At 39.2% G+C, this 21,671-nt stretch overlaps 1 protein-coding gene across 3 annotated transcripts in view; it reads left to right on the top strand.

The window, feature by feature from the left end:
- The first annotated feature begins 1,829 nt into the window (after positions 1-1,829).
- The window catches only part of ETFA (electron transfer flavoprotein subunit alpha), an 82,724-nt gene continuing 62,882 nt past the window's right edge, over positions 1,830-21,671 (top strand). Inside the window, exons 1-4 of one of the 3 annotated variants that reach the window (XM_042941312.1) lie at positions 1,830-2,195; positions 18,195-18,341; positions 21,047-21,128; positions 21,232-21,314. In XM_042941312.1, coding sequence (XP_042797246.1) covers positions 2,157-2,195; positions 18,195-18,341; positions 21,047-21,128; positions 21,232-21,314 — 351 coding nt within the window. In that variant the 5' untranslated portion in view covers positions 1,830-2,156. Of the gene's footprint in view, positions 2,255-18,194; positions 18,342-21,046; positions 21,129-21,231; positions 21,315-21,671 lie in introns of all 3 variants that reach the window. The other 2 variants (XM_042941310.1, XM_042941311.1) reach the window with 2 other exon arrangements.

Below are 21,671 nucleotides of genomic sequence, written 5' to 3'. Positions count from 1 at the left end.
CAAGAGCAGCAAGGCCTATGTCTGGGGCACGGTGATAGAACAGGGTTTTGAGCAGAGGACACAATCAGTTTGCTATTTGGAGAAGAGACTTCAGGAGGCAAGGGGATAAACAGAAAGAACAGTTAGGAGGCTCCTGAATGATCCAGGTGATAGAAATAGGGACGGTGTAGTGGTAGAGGAATAAATAAAGAGGTGTTGGTAGAAGTTGTTGGATTCTAGGCATCATCTGAAGGTAGAGCCAATGGGATGTATTAGACTTCACCAGGATGGAAAGGTTGTTGATAAATTGGGAATTGAGACCATTTCTGAACATATGACTCCCCTGCTTAAAAGTGTCATGGTAAAGTTCAGACCTTTTTAGTAAGTCATTGATTGGTTTGTTGGATTCATCCAACAAATACTGACTGAATGCTTACTATGAGCCAGACACTGTTGAAGACACAATAATTAAAAAAAGGTAGGACATACAGTCAGATGGATGAGACAGACAAGTAACCAGGTCATTACAACCCATGTGACAATTACCAATAAAGGGGAAAATAGGGGCACATGGGAGAGGTATCCAATTCAGAGTTGGTGGGGGGAGGAGTTTCCAAGATGAAATTTCAAGAATGAATAGGTATTAAACAGTTAAAGGAGTAAAGGGAGAGTGAGGAAGAAGAGTGGGGAGGCAGAGGGGGTAGGGCATGGAGGATAGTTCTTTATGGCCATGGGGGATGAGAGGGAGGGGAAAGACAAGGCTCAAGAGAAAGGGAAGGATGAGCTCACAAAGGGCTCATAAGTTATATTAAGGGGTTTGCATTTTATCCTAAAAGCCAATGGGGAGTCACGGAAGTATATTCAACAAGGGAGTAATATCACCAATTTACCTTTTTGAAAGAGTCTTTTGGTTGCAATGGGAGATGGATTGGAGGGTGGAGAAGACTAGAAGGTGGGAGAACAGTGAGAAGGCAACTGTAACCATCCAAACACGGAGAGGGGTAGAAAAGAGTCCTAGATGGATTTGGGAGCTATGTGGGAGTGGAATCACTAGAACTTAATGACTGATAGGGTAAGTGGATAAAGGGGAGAAAGGAGTCAAGTATGGTCCCTAGGTTTCTTGCTTGAGCAGTTGGGTGGAGGTGGAAAGCATGTGCTGAAAAGGGGAGTACAGGAGAATCAAATCTGGAGGGGGATGTTGTCAATTGTGTACATGTGGGTTTGAGATGTTGAGGGACATCCTGTGGAGATGTCCAAGTAGATTGGTGGATATGTGGATCCAAAGGTCAGGAGAGATTTGGCACCAACAGCACTGAAGCCAGGACGTGGGTGGGGTGCCCAGGGACAGGTAGAGGAGGAGAGGAAGAGGATAAGGCCAGGGAAGGGGAGAAGGCCAGGGTCGGCCCCAATTCCCCAAATTCAAGGCTTTCCCCAACTACTGTTCCAGTTGTATCTCCAGCCATCCTGCCTCCTTTTACAGCCAGCACACAAAGTTCTGCCCCTGTCCTTGAGTCTTCACCTCACGTTCCTTCCTGGTTTTTGCCCACACGGTTCTTTCCTCCAGAACCTAGCTCAAACATCATCACTTCGGTGAATCCCTCTTTCCGTAATAAGAAATTCGTATGTTTCCTTCAGAGTCTGGTGAGGTCAACTTCTTATGCATCCTTTTATTATATTCCCTTGACCTGGAAAATGTGTTTAGCACGTTACCGGTGGAGCGTTGACATGCGTGAATAAAAAAGCAAACAAAAAAATAACTGGGCGGGGGAGGGGGGACTTCATCCAGAGGGCTAGCAGCCAGGAGACTGACGTCATCAGCTCAGGGTGAAAGTTCACTTTCAGAACGTTGCCCACTGTGGGGCTGAGAGGCATTCTGGGCCACCACTGTCGCTGGTAGTTCACCAGCTCCGCCAGCCATTCAGCCGCTGCACTTCACCTGAGCCTCACCTTTGCCCTACTTCCAAGCCCAGTCCCTAACTTTCCGCCATCCCCGTTGGTTGCGCGACTGCCCAATGGGCAGACAGAAACCGTGAGCTCTCGCTCTTCCCTTGAGCCGTTTCCGCTCTCGTTAGCGCGTCTCGCGAGCGTTACAGTGACTCGCAGAGGCGGCGCTGCTTGGTTAGGCTACCGGAGGCCGTGAGACTGACGGTGCTTCTAGGCGGACGGGAATAGAGACCATGTTCCGAGCGGCGGCTCCAGGGCAGCTCCGGCGGGCGGTGAGTCCTGGAGGGAAAGGCAGAGCCCGATGACGGCCCATCCTCAGTGTACTGCCCCTGTGAGTGCCGTGGCGAAGGTCATAGTCTCCCACAGACCTGACCAGCCTTAACGCAGGCAGGCCCAGCACGGTCTGTGCCTCAGGCCCGAAGTTCTAGGGCCTGCCCTTGACTCCTTCCCGGTGGACCGCGGGGTGGCCGAGGTCAGAGGTCAGGGTGACCCAGAGTATGAAGCCGCGCTTCTGTTTCCCAGCCCCTCTTGAACCTTCCGGATTTACTCCGCATTCTGCCAGGCCGCCAGGTTCTCCAGTTTGGCGGGAGTGGGCAGCTGCGTCCCGGGAATCTTTACCTGAGGAAGGAAAATGTCGCTGCTGGGATGGCCTCTTGGAAAGAGTTTAAAACCTGAATTCACCTGGAAGCCAACATTTCTGGAAGAATTAAAACATTTTCTCTGGGCGCGTAGGGGCTGCTGGAATCCACTCACAGCCAAGCGCTGGGGGGCTCCGGGGTTAAAGGCCGTGTTTTAAGAACTTGCTCTGCTCTCTGATTTATGGGGCAGTGCTGAGTTTAGGGGATTGTAGTGTAAAGTCAGTCATCCAGTTTCACAGCTTTAAGCCAGTTTTATAAGGCAGGCGTCTTTTTATACAGTAGATTGTTGGTTAAATAGCCAGGGAACTATTGGTAATGGTAAGTTTTTGGTGCTTTCCTTAGTGACAAATCAAGAGTTCACCACATTTTTCTCTTCTCCCGTGAGAAACACTGACAGAAAATATATTTTTGTCTTTATGCTATGGGGACAACCGTATTTGGAGGTTGACTGATTACAAGTCAAGTAACAATTTATATTGTGGGTTCTGTAAGTTTTCTAAGTTACAGTTAGGTTAAGTGAAAAACAAGATTGCTAAATTGGGTCAGAAACGTTATGGACGTTTTTTTACTTTTTCTATAGTTTGTTTTATGCATGGATATTTTCACATCCACCACTGGGATTTTTCTCCCTGAGACATAGTTGGCAATATTCCTAGATGTCTGTAGGCTCTTTTCTTGTGTATTCTTTGTTTCATTAAAAAAAAAAAAAAAAAAGAAAACAAGAAAAGAAAAGAAAAGAAAAATCCTGCATGCCCCTCTACTCTGTGAAAAAGTTCAAATCCCCATCATTCAGGTTGCTGTTCAGTTTTCTCCCAGGAGATTTTTTTTTCCTCAGAAGATCTAGACATAAACAAGTTACAGTTGTGAATTTGGGAAAACTCCAGGTATCAGAGCCAGACTGGCAGAAAAATAGCTATGCAGTAATTAGAAGGTAGTTTTGTGGACAAGTTAGGAGTCTGGCATAAGTGAAATAATTTTAGTGGGGGCAATTTAGGACTCAGATGTTTTGTAGATCTCATGGAAAAAATGGAATGATTAGCTTAAGTGATTCTTCTTGTCAACACAGTTTGCCAGTGTGCATACTTGGTATTTCCAAATCTTTATTGTGGTTTGCTGAAGAGTTTGACCTTGACTTATTTTGAGAATTTGAAGTCAAGCTAAATAGAGTAGTTGCTCTAAAGTCATAAGAGTGCTTCAGAGTTGAATTTCAAGAATCTAAGGAAGTGGTGGGAACACTTCTAAAATGGATCCATACATACACATACATATTTAACTTTTTAAATTTTGAAATAATTTAAGACTTAGAGGAAAGTTATAAGAATAGTGCACATAATTCTCAAAATCCTTTCAGTTTCACCAGCATTAACAGTTTGACATATTTGCTTTATCTCTTTTCCTATATACTTACTATTATTTTTCTGGACTACTTGAGAATATGTTGCAGATATTACCACTTATTCCCAAGTAAGTCAGTGTGTATTTTCTAAAAACAAGGAGGCTCACCTTTCATTTCCATGGTAAAATTGGCAACGTCAGGCAGTTTTAACAACGATAAAATACTGTTGTCTAATCTGCAGACATGCAAACACTGCCAATTGTCATATTAATATCATTTTTAACAGTTTTTCTGGCAATTTGGTCTAGGGTCCTTGAGAATCATGCCTTACATTTAGTTTTCTTGTATCTTTAGTCTTTGTTAGAAAAGCTCCTCAGCCTTTCTTTGGCTTTGATGGCATTGACATTTTTGAAGAGTACAGGCCTTTTTTGTTGTTGTTGACTGTCTCTATTTAGGTTTGTCTGGTGTTTCCTCATGATTAGATTTTGGCAGGAGTATCACAGAAGTGATACTGTGTTTTCAGTGCATCTTGTCAGGCGGCTCATAATGTTAATTTATCTCATTATTGGTGACGTTGACTTTAATTACTTGCATAAAGTGTTGTTCACCAGGTTTTTCCACTCTCAAGTTACTACTCCCTTTGTGATTTTTAACAATTTGTTAAAATTAGATACGTTGAGATTATGTGAGTCTCCTGTTTCTCATCACCTGTTGATGTTGAGATATTACTATGATGTAAAATGGTAATTTTTCTAATTCCATGATTCCTTCTACATTTATTATATTCTGTTATAAGGAAGAATATTTTCTTCTTGCTTATTTTTGTATTTATCATGGATCCTTTATTTAGTAGGTTATAATCCATTACTACTCTTACATTTTTTGATGCTTTTAAGTTGTTTTGTATTTCTAAAGTGGGAGTACCTTCATGGGACTTCTGTTTATTTATGCTCTGTTTACTTACAATGTCATAAAGTCAGATAGCTTTTGTGAAATCTGTACTCTTGGAATTAAAAAAAAAAAAATAGTTCTGTAGCCAACCATGAGTTATTTTGGAAGATATGTTTCCACAAAACTATATTTTTACTAATAAAGTTAATCTATTAAAAGATTATCTTAAACTGTTAACAATGTGTATAAAGCTAACTATACCCTTAAAAATGATTAATATGATAAATGTTATGTTTTTTTCTGCAATTAAAATTTTTTTAATGTTTATTTATTTTGAGAGAGAGGTGGGGAGGGACAGAGAGGGAGGGACAAAGAATGAAACTTCAAGCAGGCTCTACACTCAGTGTGGAGCCTGATATGGGGTGCGATCCCATGACCATGGGATCATGACCTAAGCCTAAATCAAGAGCTGAAAGCTTAACCAACTGAGCCACCCAGATGACCCTGTTTGTTACTGGAATTAAAAAAAGGGCGGGGGGGATGCCTTAAACTGTTAGAATGTAAGTCAAATGACTTGCATTTGGTATTCAAGTTCTCTTTCCAGTGTTGACCTGATTTGTGCCCTTGAGCAAATTCCTTCATCTTTGGGGGGCTCCTCAATGTCATCTGTTTAATGAAGGTGGTATTTTACATCTGCAATAAGGAGCTTAGAGAACACATTAAGAGGGAAATAGGTAGGGGAAAAAAAAGAGGGTTAGGCATTTGCAATTAACATTCTTGCAAGGAAGTTAATCTGAATTATGAGTATTATTTTATATTCATTTGCATTTGAAATTGATTTGTTGACTAATAAGATACCAGACAAATACTTTATGTGGAGAGTGAAGCAACACTTCTCAAGGTCAATTGAGTGTCCTGTTTTTGTATTCATTACTAGATGGAAGGCATAACAATCATGATTCAGAAGCTATGAAACTGGTATGAAGGAACATGACATTTTTCAGAGTCCATGGCCTAGCATTGACAAATGAGATTGAACTCTATAATTTGCATGCAAATTTTAATTTCTTTTGAAAGAAGAAAGAGAGCCAATTTTGATGGAGTTCTAAAAGATTTATTGTATAAGGTGAATTCCATAAAATTATGCTGCTTGCCAATGTGTCTACCAAGGGTCTTGTCTGTTTTAAAAGTGAAGTAAATTGAGTGTGTTTTTAATATTATAATCAATGTCATATGACATTTCTAGTCATGATTAAAAGCTATCATATTTTATTACTAAAGAGGTTAAAGTAAGTTATTTAAGTACAGAAATGTAATATACATTTTATTATTACAAAATGTATGTTAAAATAGGGATAGTTGACTTTAATTATATATTATTTATCTTTTGCATTAGAACTTGTAAAGATTGTATAGATTATTCATGCCTTTTTTTAAATTTATTATTTTTTTTAACGTTTATTTATTTTTGAGACAGAGAGAGACAGAGCATGAATGGGGGAGGGTCAGAGAGAGAGAAGGAGACACAGAATCTGAAACAGGTTCCAGGCTCTGCGCTATCAGCACAGAGCCTGACGTGGGGCCCGAACTCACGGATCACGAGATCACGCCTTGAGCCGAAGTTGGACACGTAACCGACTGAGCCACCCAGGCACCCCTCATGCCTTTTTATTTTTGAGTTAAGAAGTAAAAAGACCCTCACATTCCCCTTCCCCTTCCCCATATCCCACTTAGTTCGCAAAGATGGTGCGGGGGGGGGGGTAGTAGGCTAAGTTATTATTTAAAAACATTTTTTTTTTTTACATTTATTTATTTTTGAGAGACAGACTGAGACAAAGTGAGAGTGGGGGAGGGACAGAGAGAGACGGAGACACAGGATCAGAAACAGGCTCCAGGCTCTGAGCTGTCAGCACAGAGCTGGATGCGGGGCTTGAACCCACAGACTGTGATATCATGACCTGAGCCGAAGTCAGACGCTCAACCGACTGAGCCACCCAGGTGCCCCTAGGCTAAATTATTCTTACTACTTTAGGTTTTGAGTGGGTTTGTAAGGGAGTTAGATTCTACCTTTTTTTTCTTCTAAGACTTGTGGTAGTTTACTACATGAACATAGAGTTTGTCTATGTTCAGCAGGAACTCTTAAGCAGTAAATCTCCTTGGTTGCTCCTAAAAGACTGAAAAAATCAAAAGCAGTGTCATAATTGTTAAGGTTGAATAAGAGAAGGACCAAAATATTTCCATTGGACTTACTCATAACGAGGTTGTCAGTGACTTTGAAGAGATTGGATTCAGTGTTGTGGTGGAAATGAAAGTCGGTTTGCTGCGAGTAAAGGAGACAGAGAGACGAGGCAGTAGTTGGTGCTTACAGATATCATTTTCAAGAAGTTTGTCTCTGAAAGGGTGGAACCCTTTTAAGCCCTGCCCTAAAAAATTGTACTCTCTCATAAAGGCCAGTCAACTCTATGAGGGTATGTAGTTGGTATACAGAAGAAAACTCACATTTTATTACTTAAACTAATTTTAGTCAGTAATCTTGGTAAGTTTTCTAAGAGCATGATGGGTAGTGATTTAACAAGTTTATATACTGTTCTTGGTAGGTACACATGTAAGTTCTTAGGTAATTAAGTTACCAGTGAGATACAAAGAGTTGCTTTTTAGTTTTTTTATCATTTTGGGGAAACTTCATTTAGTCACTAAACATTCATTGAATATCTGCTGTGTGCCAGGCACAAAGGTAGGTACTAAATTCACAGTGGAGAACAAGACAGACCTAATTCTTGCCCACATGGTATGAATAGATAAGGGAAGAAAGACATTGAACACATTATTTTAAGTATAATCATTGTAACAGAAAGTTGTATAGGGTATTTGGGGAACAAAATGGCAGGATTAATCTAGTTGGGGGGCTGGAGAAATTCTGAAAGGATATCTGAAATTGTAAACTGAGGTGCTTTACAGTTGTTTTTGAGTGATGAATTAATAGTAAGAGGAAAAGATTTTCTTTAGACAAAAAACGTCATTTTTGAGTTTTGTCTATCTTAGATCACTTATTTAGTATTTTAATTCTGTTCATATTGTATGTGTTCTTATTAGATATCTTGGTTTTTATTTTTTTTATTTTTTTTTTAATTTTTTTTTTTCAACGTTTTTTTTTTATTTATTTTTGGGACAGAGAGAGACAGAGCATGAACGGGGGAGGGGCAGAGAGAGAGGGAGACACAGAATCGGAAACAGGCTCCAGGCTCCGAGCCATCAGCCCAGAGCCTGACGCGGGGCTCGAACTCACGGACCGCGAGATCGTGACCTGGCTGAAGTCGGACGCTTAACCGACTGTGCCACCCAGGCGCCCCGATATCTTGGTTTTTAATATGGATTGTTTCCAGGCTTGAACTAGAAACAGAAACAGAAACTAGAAACAGTTTGATCGTTCAAAACAAAACAAAATTGAAAGTCCATGTGAATTTTGTCTAAGGTAAGGTGGAACATGCTGAAGGAACCCTGGAAATTAAGAAAAAATAGTCTGGAGTAATGACACCTCGTGAAAAGGAGTATCTGTAGCACCCTGGCTTCAATTCTGTATGACCCTGAAGGGCCTGCATAGCTTCAGGCCTCCTTGTGAGATCAACTGAGATCTTTGTTGTGACTGCATCACAGTGTTTCAGTTTAGCTTCTTCCACTGCTCAGTCCTGTTTCCTTGATGTCTCATAGATGTTGTTTCCAGGAGTACCCCCCGGAAAACTTCTTCCACATTTACACACACAGAAGGAAGATATGATTGTAAGGTGGCAACAAGCATCTAAAGCATCCACTGTATGCAGTGAATTAACTTACTCACCTATGTATCTAGAATGGTCCTAACTGTCTGTGTTCATTCTTGGGAGAATTAAGACAACAGTCATTTAGATTTTCTCTGGCTCAGATGAGCAACTTTGGAGAAAGGCTGATCTAGAGTCTTAAAATTGATTTCTATAGCTCAGTGTATACAGTAGAAGTGTTTAAAGGATGTTTTTAAAGCAACAGAAGATTTTTAAAAAAATAGACTTATTTGGAAAAAAAAGACTATATGGGGGAGCAGTTTTAGACTCACAGCAAAATTGAGGAGAAACTACAGAAAGTTCCTATATATGACTCCCCACCCATCCCTACCCCCTCCCTAGCCTCTCACTATTAACATCCTACACCAGAGTGGTACTTTTGTTCCAATTGATTCTATACATTCATTTGACAAATGTACAGTGGCATGTATACATCATTATAGTATTGTAAAGAATGGTTTCAATGCCCTAAAATCTACTGTGCTCTGCTTATTTCCCTCTTACCTCCCTGCCCCCACCCCCTGGCAACTACTGATCTTTTCACTGTCTCCATAGCTTTGCCTTTCCAGCATGTCATCTGAGTGAAACTGTATAGTATATAGCCTTTTTTTGGCCTGATCGCACCTTTTTTTTTTTTTTTAAGTGCTGAATATTCTGTTTTCTGGATGAATTACAGTTTATTTATCCATTCACCTACTGAAGGACATTTTGGTTGCTGTCAAGTTTTGGCAATTATGAATAAACCTGCTATAGACATCCATGTTTAGGTTTTTGTGTGTAAGTAATTTTTTAGCTCATTTGGGTAAATACGAAGGAGTGTGACTGTTGGACTGTATGACAAGAATATATTAGTTTTGTGAAAAACTGCCATATTCCAAAGTGGCTGTACAATTTTTAATTTCTCCCAGAGTTCCTGTTGCTCCACATCCTCACCAGCATTTGGTATTGTCAGCGTTTTGGATTTTTGCTATTCTAATTTTTTTTTTAATGTTTATTTTTGAGAGAGAGAAAGAGAGCCAGATCACGATCAGGGAAGGGGCAGAGAGAGAGAGGGAGAAACAGAATCTGAAGCAGGCTCCGGCTTTGAGCTGTCAGCATCGAATTTGACGTGGGGCCCGAACGCATGAACCGTGAGATCATGACCTGAGCTGAAGTCGGATGCCCAACTTGACTGAGCCACCCAGGCACCCCTGGATTTTCATTATTCTAATAGTATATGCAGTAGTATCTCATTTTTGTTTTAATTTGCAATTCCCTAGTGAGACATGATGTTGAACATCTTTATATGTGCTTATTTACCATCTATATATCTTCTTGGTGAGGTGTTCAGATATTTTGCCCATGTATAAAAACCAATTTGTTTCTTATTGTTGAATTTTTAAGAGCTCTTTGTGTTCTTTTAGATATCTTTTTATCAGATATGTCATTTGCAAATATTTTTCTCCCAGTCTTTGGGTTGTCATCTCATTCTTTTGCTGAAGAGGAGTTTTTGTTTTAAGAGACAGGGAGAACATGAGTAGGGGAGGGACAGAGGGAGAGGGAGAGAGAAAATCTTAAGCAGGCTTCAAGTCTAGCACAGACCCCATGCAGGGATTGATCTCACAACTGTGAGATCATGACCTGACCAGAAATCAAGAGTCAGATGCTTAACTGACTAAGCCACCCAGGTGCCCTGATGAAGAGGTTTTTAAAATCAATGTTCAGTTCATTTATTGGATATTTCCTTTGTGCTAGATACTGAAGTAGAAGCTAGGGTTATAGTGATAAGAAAATCAGACATGGCCCCTGTACTCAAAATCAAGTGGGGAAGACAAAATAATCTAGTTAGTATAATCAAGTGTGATAAGTGCTATAAGGGAGGCAATTCAGTGTACTGTGTTGGTGCTAACAAAGTTAACTAGTCCAAGGAGAACCAAAGAAAGCTTTTGTGTATAGCTAACATTCATTGAGCATTTATTATGTTCCAGCCACTATTCCAAATAATTCAATCCTCACAACAACTCTGTGAGGTTATTATTATTATTATCTCCATTTTATGATCAGGCAATTGAGACACAGAGAAGTTATGGTGGAGGTGGAATTCAAACCCAGGCAGGGTGGCTCCAGAGCCTGTATGTTTACCACTGCTCTGTACTAAGGCTTCTTGGAAGGATTGGCATTTAAGCAGAAAACTTAAGGATGATTGGAAGCTAACCAGGTAAGAAGGGAAGAGGTCCTCTAGGTAGAGGGAACAATGTGAGGGAAGGCTGGAGGTCAGAGAGAGCAGGCAAGTTCAAGTATCTGAAAATAAGGTATAAATGGAGAGAGGATATATGGCTAGAGAGGTAGATCACACCATAAAATAAATGCCTGATAAGCCAACAGAGAGTCTAGTTTACCATATCCTAAGGAGACAGGAAGCAATTAATGTGTTTTAAGCAGAGGAATAACAGGCTAGATTTATGTCATGGAAAGCTCACTGAGAGGAATGGATTGAAGGGGAGAAAGTTAGGTTGGGAGATGGTTGGGGTGATATAGGAGAGGGATAATGGCCTGCACTAACTAGGTGATGGCACCGATGATGGAGAAGTGAATAGATTTAGGAGATACTGTATTTAGAAGGCAGAATTGTTATGATTGGCAGTTGATTGGATGTGAGGGTTGAGAAAAAACTCAGATCTGAGTTTCAGATCATGGTTTGTGCAGCTTGTTAGAGAGTGGTGCATCCTCTGAAGAACTCTGGAGAAGGAGTATGGTGAGAGGCTAGAATATCAGGGGAAAGATGAGTTAAGATTTGAATTGCTGAGTTGGAGAGTGATGAGACAGACACGTTAAGCAGTTGGATATGCAGATGTAGCCCAATTGTAGGTCTGGCGCTTAGCAAGGTTTGTTATCTCTTTCTCCCTCCTTCCCCCAATATATATGTGATTCATGTACAGGTGGTAAATTATAAATTAAGCCATGGAAATGAGAGTGGAATAGTCCATAATTTCAAATAATGCTGAGAGAACAAGTAAGGTAAAGCCTGAAGCATATCTGTTGGTAATTTTAGTGAGGACATAAACCAGAATGCATGTAGTTGAGGCATGAATGGGAGCTGAGGAATTAGAGAATTGGAGTGGAAGGTGGGGCTAGTGGGTTTTTAATTTTGGGCTTGTTTAAAATTGGGAGAGCCTCAAACATGTTACATGTTGATGGGAAGGAGCCCTGGAAAATGAAAGAGGTTTGAGACATGACTGAGAGGAGATTATAGAAAAAGCCTTTGACTAGATTTGAGAGGACAGAATCTAAAGCCCAGATAAAGATACCAGATCTAGGACCTGTAGCAGCTTCTATTTTGACAGGGCAGGGGCGGGAATTTTTGTTGGATATCAGGAAAGTGCAGCAGGTCCCCTCTGATGGCTTCAGTTTTCATTGAGAATAAGGAAGTGAGGTGCTTTTCTGAGAGTAGGGAGCAGACTGTTGGCAGTTGAGAACATCAGAGGGGAATCTTTGAAATGGTTGTATGGAGAGTGAGAGTGCCAACATGGATATCATAGTAACATTGTCAGGCAGTTTTGAGCGCCCAGATAAGGTTAATGACCCAGAATTTATCGTGACTGCAGTGTGCATTAAGTAATTATAATTTCAGTGTTTTGAAGAGATTGAGATTCCTTTTTTGGCTGTTACCTAATTAAATATTTCGGTAGTTTATCTTTAATGTTTAAGGACTTGGTTTCTTTTCCCCCATAAAAAATAGGGCCCTTTGGGGCACCTGGGTGGCTCAGTTGGTTAGGCAACCGACTTCAGCTCAGGTCATGATCTCACAGTTCGTGAGTTCCAACCCCACACGGGACTCCGTGCTGACAGCTCAGAGCCTGGAGCCTACTTCAGATTCTGTGTCTTCCCTCTCTCTACCCCTCCCCTGCTCATGCTCTGTGTCTCTCTGTCTCTCAATAATAAATAAACGTTAAAAAAGTTAAAAAAAAAAATAGGGCCCTAAGTATGCAGATGCAATGGATCTGCAGATCCAAGATAATAAAATGTAACTTTTGTTTAAAAACCTTTTGGGTAATGGACCTGTACCTTTTGAATCTTTAGTGGTATCTATCCAACTCTTCTATATAAAATTGGATTTTAGGGCTATGGAATTTTTAGAGCTGGAAAAGAGGGCTTTGACATCATTTGTTTCTTTTTGATCAGTGCTGTTTTTAAAAAAGCAGGGAAGTATTTGCTAAGTGAAATCTTATAGGAATGACCCATATACATGTTTCCCCTGTTATGCAGAATAGAGCTTTCCTGTGAAACCTTTCATAAGCTGAAATGGTATAAAGTGAAGAAGCAATTGCCATTAATTTATACAGAAAAATTTTTAAGCATTTTCAGACCCCAAAAATAATCTCTCTTAGGCTTAAAAAATTTTTTTTTAATGTTTATTTATTTTTGAGACAGAGAGAGACAGACAGAGCTCGAGTAGGGGAGGGGCAGAGAGAGGGAGACACAGAATCCGAGGCAGGTTCCAGGCTCTGAGCTGTCAGCACAGAGCCCAAAGCAGGGCTTGAGCCCATGATCGTGACCTGAGCCGAAGTCAGATGCTTAACTGACTGAGCCACCCCATCTGAGGCGCCCCATCTCTTAGGCTTTTCTGATACCATAGGACACATCTTGCTAATGGATGCACAGAGTAAGTTGAGACAAATCACAGATGCTCACACAGTTCAAAGCTGTGGTGGCTTGATGCTGAGTGTATATCCAGGGAAGGAGCTTTATGGTTCCATTCTTGCTGCTTTGGGATGTGTGATGCTTTGGGTTACAGCTTGCTGCAAAACCAATGCTGAAGGCTATTTTTGCTTGTCATAAAAGTGAAATTCTCTTTGGATTTCTTTTGGTTAGTGGAAACAGGAAGATGTTTTATAAAAGTGAAGTGGTATAATGTGAACTTTTGAAAAGTGGGGAATACCTATATAAGACAGCTTAAAATGATGGTACTTTGATGTGAGCTGGTAATTAAAAATTCAGATTCTGGAGTCTGACTACTTGCACTTTTTTTTTTTTTTCAACTTTTTTTTTTATTTATTTTTGGGACAGAGAGAGACAGAGCATGAACGGGGGAGGGGCAGAGAGAGAGGGAGACACAGAATCGGAAACAGGCTCCAGGCTCCGAGCCATCAGCCCAGAGCCTGACGCGGGGCTCGAACTCACGGGCCGCGAGATCGTGACCTGGCTGAAGTCGGACGCTTAACCGACTGCGCCACCCAGGCGCCCCTGACTACTTGCACTTTTAAGCTGGCTTTGTTTTCTTAGTTATGTAGCCACTAAGCTTCATTTTCCTTGTCTGTAAAGTCAGGGTAATACAGTACCTACATCAGAGTTATGTGTTTTAAGTAAGATATACAGTTGACCCTTGAACAATATGGGTTTGAACCGCACTGGTCTACTTGTATGTGAAAATTTTTGATAAATAACTGTATAGTACTGTAAGTGTATTTTCTTTTCTAATGATTTTCTTAATATTTTCTTTAGCTTTAGTGTAAGAATACAGTGTGTAATACATATAACATACCAAATATGGGTTAACCGTTAACGTAATTGGGGAGGCTCTGGTCCAACAGTAGGCTGTTAGTTTTGGGGGAGTCAAAAGTTACATGTAGATCTTTGACTGCACCAGGGTCAGTGCCCTAACCCCTATGTTGTTCAAGGGTCAACTCTATATATTTTGGTTTAGTTAATTTGGTTAAAGCAAAGCCGAGGAGCCATTCTGGGAACCCTGCTTGCCTAGTTCTCACTTCATCCTATGTGGTGGTTCCTGAGATGCCTCCCTGGAACTCTTAGCTTCTTTATATGGAGTGTAGTTTGAAACCTTCTGATCTAGTTCATCTCCCTCAATTTGCATGTGAAGAAACTGGGCTCTAGATTGAGGCATATCATTTTATTTTTATTTTTTAAACAATCTGATTTTTTAAGTCTATTTATTTTAAGAAAGAGAGAGTGAGTAGGGAAGGAGCAGAGAGAGGGAAAGAGAATCCCTAGCAGGCTCCACACTGTGGGGCTCGATCTCACAAACCAGGAGATTATGACCTGAGCTGAAATCAAGAGTCAGACACTTAACCAAATGAGCCCCCTAGGCACCCTACAGCGTAACATATTAAAGGCTACAGGCCAATTTCTCCTGCTAAACACAACTATTATTGCTGCATTAAGCCATATAACCATGTTTAGGTGCTGTAGGTTTTCTTTACATGGTATCTGAGGAATAGAAGGTAGAACACTGAGTTAGAAGGAAGCTTAGTATTAAAAAAAATAATAAGAAGGAGTCAATTGATAATGTAACATAGAGTGTTGGGGCTCTGGGTGGCTCAGTCAGTTGAGTGTCTGACTTGATTTTGGCTCAGATCATGATTGTGGGATTGAGCCCTATGTTGGGCTCAACACTGAGCATGGAGCCTGCTTAAGATTCTCTCTGTCTCCCCTGCTTTCTCTCTCTCTCTCTCTCTCTCTCTCTTAAAAAAAAAAATAATATAGAGTGCCTTTGTGATGTATATAGTACTTAGTAAAGATTGATAAGGCAAATAAATGAACTGAGTGTGTTCTTACATATATTCTTTTGTTGTTGTTTACTCTTATAATTTTGAATAGTCTTTTAAAATTTTTTTTATTTTTGAGAGAGAGAGAGAGAGAGAGAGAGACAGAGTCTGAGCAGGGGAGGAGCAGAGAGAGGGAGACATAGAATCCGAAGCAGGTTCTAGGCTTTGAGCTATCAGCACAGAGCCCGATGCGGGGCTTGAACTCATGGATCGCGAGATCATGACCTGAGCTGAAGTCAGATGCTTAACTGACTGAGCCACTCAGCCGCCCTTGAATAGTCTTTTTAAAAGAATATACTGTGTCCCCCTAGGAGTTCTAAAAAGCTTGAGGATTCCTTGGGAGGATGGCCTACTTTATCTTATGATAGGACTATAATTTATAGCAATTATGGGCCTTCTGCCACCAAATCTTGGATTTATTCTTCAAATGGTGATGGAAATCTCATAATTTTTATAGTAAATGATGTGTGAAACATAATCAAAAATATGGTGTCTGATATATATTGGTAATAAGTAGCTTGTTACTGGCAATTCTTGTGAAATGTGATTTAAATCATAAATTATGCCATTGAGTTCTAATTAGAGTTCTTTGCAAGATACTGTGCTCTTCTGATTAAAAAAGAAAAAGTACTATATATTTCTACAGATGTGTATTAAAAAACAAAAACAAAAAACATTGTAGCAGACTCTTTGAATAGGCCTGGTATTTGCCTTCTAAGAACTTTCATTCCCTCCCAAGAATTGTGAACTGTTGTGAATTGCCACAACTTTCTGGAGAACAGTTTGTGCCAGTATTAAAAGCCTTAAAAGTATGCCTATCTCTTGATCTAACACTTCTAGGAATTTGTCATAAGAAAAGAATCATAAGATCTGCATAAATATTTCTAACCTTAACTTTAACCACTTCCTATAAGAAGGCAATTTTTTTTTATCGTTATACAAGCAGGTACTCAATCTGGCAACAACAAAAGTCTCATTTTCCCTCCTTTACTTGCTTCCATTGAGTGAAAAAAAAAAAGGAGGGGAAAAAAAAAACAAGAAATGCCATCCATGATACATAATGCAGTGATTTCTTCCTCTGTCATGTCCCTAGAGTCTCTGGTCCCCAGCTCTGGGATTGGTTCATCAAGGACAGAGGGGGTTAGAGGAATGAGGAGAAGGTTGAGGATGAACTGGTAAAGGTAGAAAGCTTAGGGGAGGAAGGGTCCCTGTTGGAAAGTTGCACAGAATCTGGCTTAGTCTTCTATGCAAGCAGAGAAGCTAAAGTCTGGCCAGGTTCTTTTTTTTTTTTTTTTTTTTTTTTTTAATTTTTTAAATGTTTTTATTTGTTTTTGAGAGAGAGAGACAGACAGAGCATGAGCAGGGGAGGATCAGAGAGAGGGAGACACAGAATCTGAAGCAGACTCCAGGCTCTGAACTGTCAGCACAGAGCCTGATGTGGGGCTTGAACCCACCGACCACGAGATCATGACCTGAGCCGAAGTCAGATGCTTCACTGACTGAACGACCCAGGCACCCCATGTCTGGCCAGATTCTGATCAGAAGAGTCTTTCCAGACTGAAACAAACTCTCATTTGTTGAGGATGAGTGCGAAGATTTAGCTATGAGGATGGTCTTCCCTGCATTTTTAAAAAAATGTGTTATTTATTTATTTATTTATTTATTTATTTATTTATTTATTTAAAGTAATCTCTGCACCCAACGTAGAATTCAAACTTACAGGCCTGAGATCAAGAGTTGCACACTCCATTGAGTAAGCCAGCCAGGTGCCCCTGCATTGTTTTTACAGATTACAGAACTGGTTAAACTGGTATGCTCATATACTTAACACCAATAAAAAGGAAAAGTATTAAAATATAGCAATAGGTATTTATAGTATAGTAAATGAAAACATAAGTATTTTCCAAATTTAATTGTGTAATGAGCATTGTAAGTCCTATGCCTCCCTGCCTTTCATTCATACCCTCCTGTGTAAATTTCCAGCTCTGGATGTAAACTTTATACCATGCTTCCTTCACTCCAACTCCATATCAAAGATTATTGCTGAATTAAGCCATATAACCATGCCATTTGATTTTCAGTGCCCATTTTTCTCATTTCTCATTTCTCATTGCAGTTTTTCACAAGGATAATTCCACAGTTTTCTTATTTTCTTAGACTTTGTCACACCTGTGGTACCCTTCCTTATGTTTTCACAAGACAGGAACACCTGAGCTTGTTCCTTTCTTACCCTTGATTCTGTGCGTCATGATCTGCAACCTCCAGCAGTTTGGATCTCTTCATTAACTGAAAAACTGTCTAATAATTGTATGTAACAGGTTTTATTTCCCTTAAAATCTTTGAGCACAGTGAGCATTCTTATTCATTTTTGTGTTCCTGATGTTTGAAATTATTCCAGATGACCATGAGCTTGGTCTCTTGATAGTCCACAGTAGATATAAGTGGATACTGGTTGGTTCCAAGATGCTGTCTGCAAGCTTCTTTTTTGAATTCAGAAGCATGTTCAAGCAGTTGAAACCTGAGCAAAATTACTGTGTAGCATTTAAAGACATTACATTATTAGTTATTTGGGTATTGAATGCATTTTACGTGAAGCAATAGAAATCAACTTTAGTAAGTGTTCTAACCCATTATTTCTAGATATACTGTATCTTTAGGAGTTTGCTGCAAGTGAGTGTAATTGGCAGTAGTTTGATTCCTGGTTTGATAATTAATCGGTACAACTTAAGAATTTTAAATTTAGATGTATTTAGCAGTTTCTCATCGAACATACAGTATTGAGAAACATATATTAATGGGAAAGTTGTTTTGAAATAATTAAATTTTTCTAATAGTAGAATATAAATGCATTTTCTGTTTTAATTAAGAATATTAGTAATAGAATGATAGACACAAATAGCTTAATTTTTGCCATTGAGCAAGTATTTTATGAATATATAGAACTGAGTGTTGTGTACAGTTTTCTTTGAGGCACACATACTTAATAATTAGAGTTTTGAAGACCCTGTTTGCATTACAATATTCTTTTTCACCTTTTTTTTCCTTTTAGGCCTCTTTGTTACGATTTCAGAGTACCCTGGTAATAGCCGAGCATGCAAATGATACTCTAGCACCCGTTACATTAAATACCATCACTGCAGCCACACGTCTTGGAGGTGAAGTGTCTTGCTTAGTAGCTGGAACCAAATGTGACAAGGTGAGAAATTTTTAAGGTCAACCATAGCAAATATAATCTCCATCAAGAGACAGGGAAAGATGGCAACAGAGAATTATGCTGAAGACTGTAACCCAAACTGGGCTCTAATCCTCATTAAATGGCCAATGTCACAATCATTACTACGTGTGAAAAAGGAACTAAAAGGTTTGCTCACTAAGCATTTTGTCTTTTGAAATGAGGTAAAATACTTGATTTAGTTCTCCTGGCACCATCATATGCCATCAGGTACCAAGTAGAATGATAATATTTGAGTCCCCTTAGAGGTTAATAGCCGATCTCTTTTTTGTATTGATGAATATACTAGCTAATTGCTTTTAATTCCTGAAAGTAGGAAATCTGGACAAAGTATCATAGGTGTTAATTTTTAATTGGTATAAGAATTCAGATGGAACTACTATGCTTTTCAAACTGTAGCTCTGACTAAAAGATGTTCTTAGTTTTTGTTGTTGAAATAAGATAATAGCTTTGTAAACTAACCCCTGGAAAGGTACTGTAACAGGGTTTGCAGGCTCTGTACCACTGGGCAGCTGTGTAGTTGAAATCATGCTTCACTTCAGTTGAGCCACCAATTCACTCCCATCCTGTATAGAAGTTACCAAGTGTGCAGTTGGGGACTTGGACCTCAGAGGAAGAAATCTGGAAAAAGCATGTTTCTTTTTAGAGGATTTAATTTATTTTTTTATTAAATGACATTGATGAAGAGCATGTAATATAGTGCAGGCTCAGAATACTACTGTCACTTTTGTCTAATTTCTTACATGAAATTAGTATCTTGAAAGAATGTATTCTTGCAGGTTTAGGGTTAAGTTGTGTGGATTACTTTGCCTAAATCCTGCTAACAACTGTTGAATCTTATTTATTTGATAGTGACCACAATGTATGATAAAATGGCTAAGCTGTCTTTTTTGGTTGCCCTGTATTCATTCATTCATTCATTCATTCATTCACTCGTTTGTTTTTTTTTATAGAGAGCGCAAACTGGGGAGAGGGACAGGGAGAGGGGAAAGAATCTTAAGCAGGCTCCACGCTCAGTGCGGACCCCGGAGCCCGATGCAGGGCTCAATCCCATGACCCTGGGATCATGACCTGCGCTGAAATCATGAGTTGGATGCTCAACTGCCTGAGCCACTCAGACACCCCACCCTGCTTTTAGATATACAAGTTCTGGGTTTGATTCTTTGGCTGTGATTTTAAATAATTATTCTAATATTATTTTTTAAATATTTGAAATGCTATTTTATTTGTACTATTTTGAGAAAAAGCAGAAATAATCTTCTCTTTAGTTACATCCTTATTGTTTTGTCACATTCTAATCTGAAAGAAAAATAATCAGTATCTGCATAAAGAGACTCCATTAACGGCTAGGCAGATTTCAGTTTTTTGTAACTATCTATCAAAAGCAGCAAGTGATTCTTCTGTGTAGTGCCAGAAGTTTTTGCTGGTAAAAAAGATAATTTTGATAGTACAAGATAGTCTGCCAGTGATCTGCCAGTGAATTCTTGGTTCAGCAGAGGTACTCTTGCAAACTTGAAAACAGTGAATATTGTTGCAATCTTACCTTCCATTGATGGGGCAAGAGGAATAGCTCTTTATGCCTACTCATCAGTGAATCAGTAAACAAGAAGACAAGACCATAATATGATTGTTATGTCTCTGCTAAAGCAGAAATCAGTCTTGCTGTAATTAGACAATTAAAAGGGGGAATTCTAATTATCTTCTATATATAAGAAATCCAAGTGGTTAAAATTTTATGCTTTCCCAGAATTTAATTATAATTCCACACAGGAAAAATGAGGAAATAAAATAAAAATTATTTAGCTTCATCATAGATAAATAGATGTAGGTGGGCAGGAGCTCAGTAGTTGACAATGGACTATTATATAAGACTTCTTCTATTGCCTAGATTCACTAATTTTAACAGCAGAAATTATTATTATCAAATAAAGTACAGTGTCCTGTAAACAAATGTGGTTAGGTCCTGTTCTTTACCTCTAGGAAACCCTGAGTCTGAAATATATTGGCTGTGTTATTACTGTATGTGTGAGACCGAGAACCTAAGCATTGCCTCATTTTCACCATTTCTAAAATGATGAATTTAACACTTACATTGAGTGAAAGGTAAAGGGCACAATCTACAATTAAATTTGAATAGAGAGCTGTGCTGATTTTGGCTTACCAGATAATACTTATTCAAAGTAAGAATTTTTATTTAAGGTCAGTTGGTAGTAAGATCAGTTGGCCTAAGTTTTGTTTTTGTTTTTGTTTTTTGTTAAAGGGTTTTCTTTTTTCCCCCTAAGTTGCCCTTTTTCTATTAAAAAAAAATTTTTTTTTTTTTTACTGTTTATTTTTGAGAGAGAGAGAGAGAGAGAGAGAGAGAGAGCAAGTGAGTGCAGGGGAGAGGTAGAGAGCGAGGGAGACACAGAATCTGAAACAGGCTCCAGGCTCTGAGCTGTCAGCATAGAGCCTGACGCAGGGCTCGAACTCATAGACTGCGAGATCATGACCTGAGCCGAGGTCGGATGCTTAACCGACTGAGCCACCCAGATGCCCCTAGTCACCCTTTTTCTAATAAGAACAATTTCTATAGTTGACCCTTAAGATTTTATGCTCTGTTGGTATTTGTAGTGGTGGCTCTATTTGTATCTTTCTGTTAGATGGATAATTAAAAACTCTTTTAATTATAGGTGGCACAGGATCTCTGCAAAGTAGCAGGTGTAGCAAAAGTTCTGATTGCTCAGCATGATGCATACAAAGGCCTCCTTCCAGGTGAGATTTTTCCATTGGAAAAAGTGTAATGTCTAAATTATACTTGAATATAAGAATATGAAAACATTATGAAGTGTATTTATCAAATGTGTTTAATTCTTAGAGGAACTGACACCATTAATTTTGGCAACTCAGAAGCAGTTCAATTACACACACATCTGTGCTGGAGCATCTGCCTTTGGAAAGGTGAGAAGATTGAGAATGTGGAATCTGATGTCATTATTTGGAAGGGTTATTAGATTTCATTGTGCTTGAAATGTACAACAGACTGTGTTTAGGTAGCTAATCCTGGCTTTCTGAATTAATATGGTAATAGTTTTGCTAAAATGTATTCTTTTAAGACTTTGTTACAATTTCTATAAAAATGCCACCTCCACCTTTTCAAATTTTGTCATAGAGACAACTCTGTGCTTTCAAGATTTTGTCATAATTTATTAGAATGCTACTTCCAGAGTTTCAAATTTTGTCATGGACAAAACTCTAGGATATTTTTAAAAATTATTTTTCTTTAAAAACAATGTTGAACTGTCTGTGTGTGTGAAT

This window comes from Panthera leo, chromosome B3, assembly GCF_018350215.1.
Source record: "Panthera leo isolate Ple1 chromosome B3, P.leo_Ple1_pat1.1, whole genome shotgun sequence".
In the NCBI taxonomy this organism is placed as follows: Eukaryota; Metazoa; Chordata; class Mammalia; order Carnivora; family Felidae; genus Panthera; species Panthera leo.
Note: the sequence above shows the minus strand (reverse complement) of the source record. Positions and strands in the feature narration are given on the sequence as shown.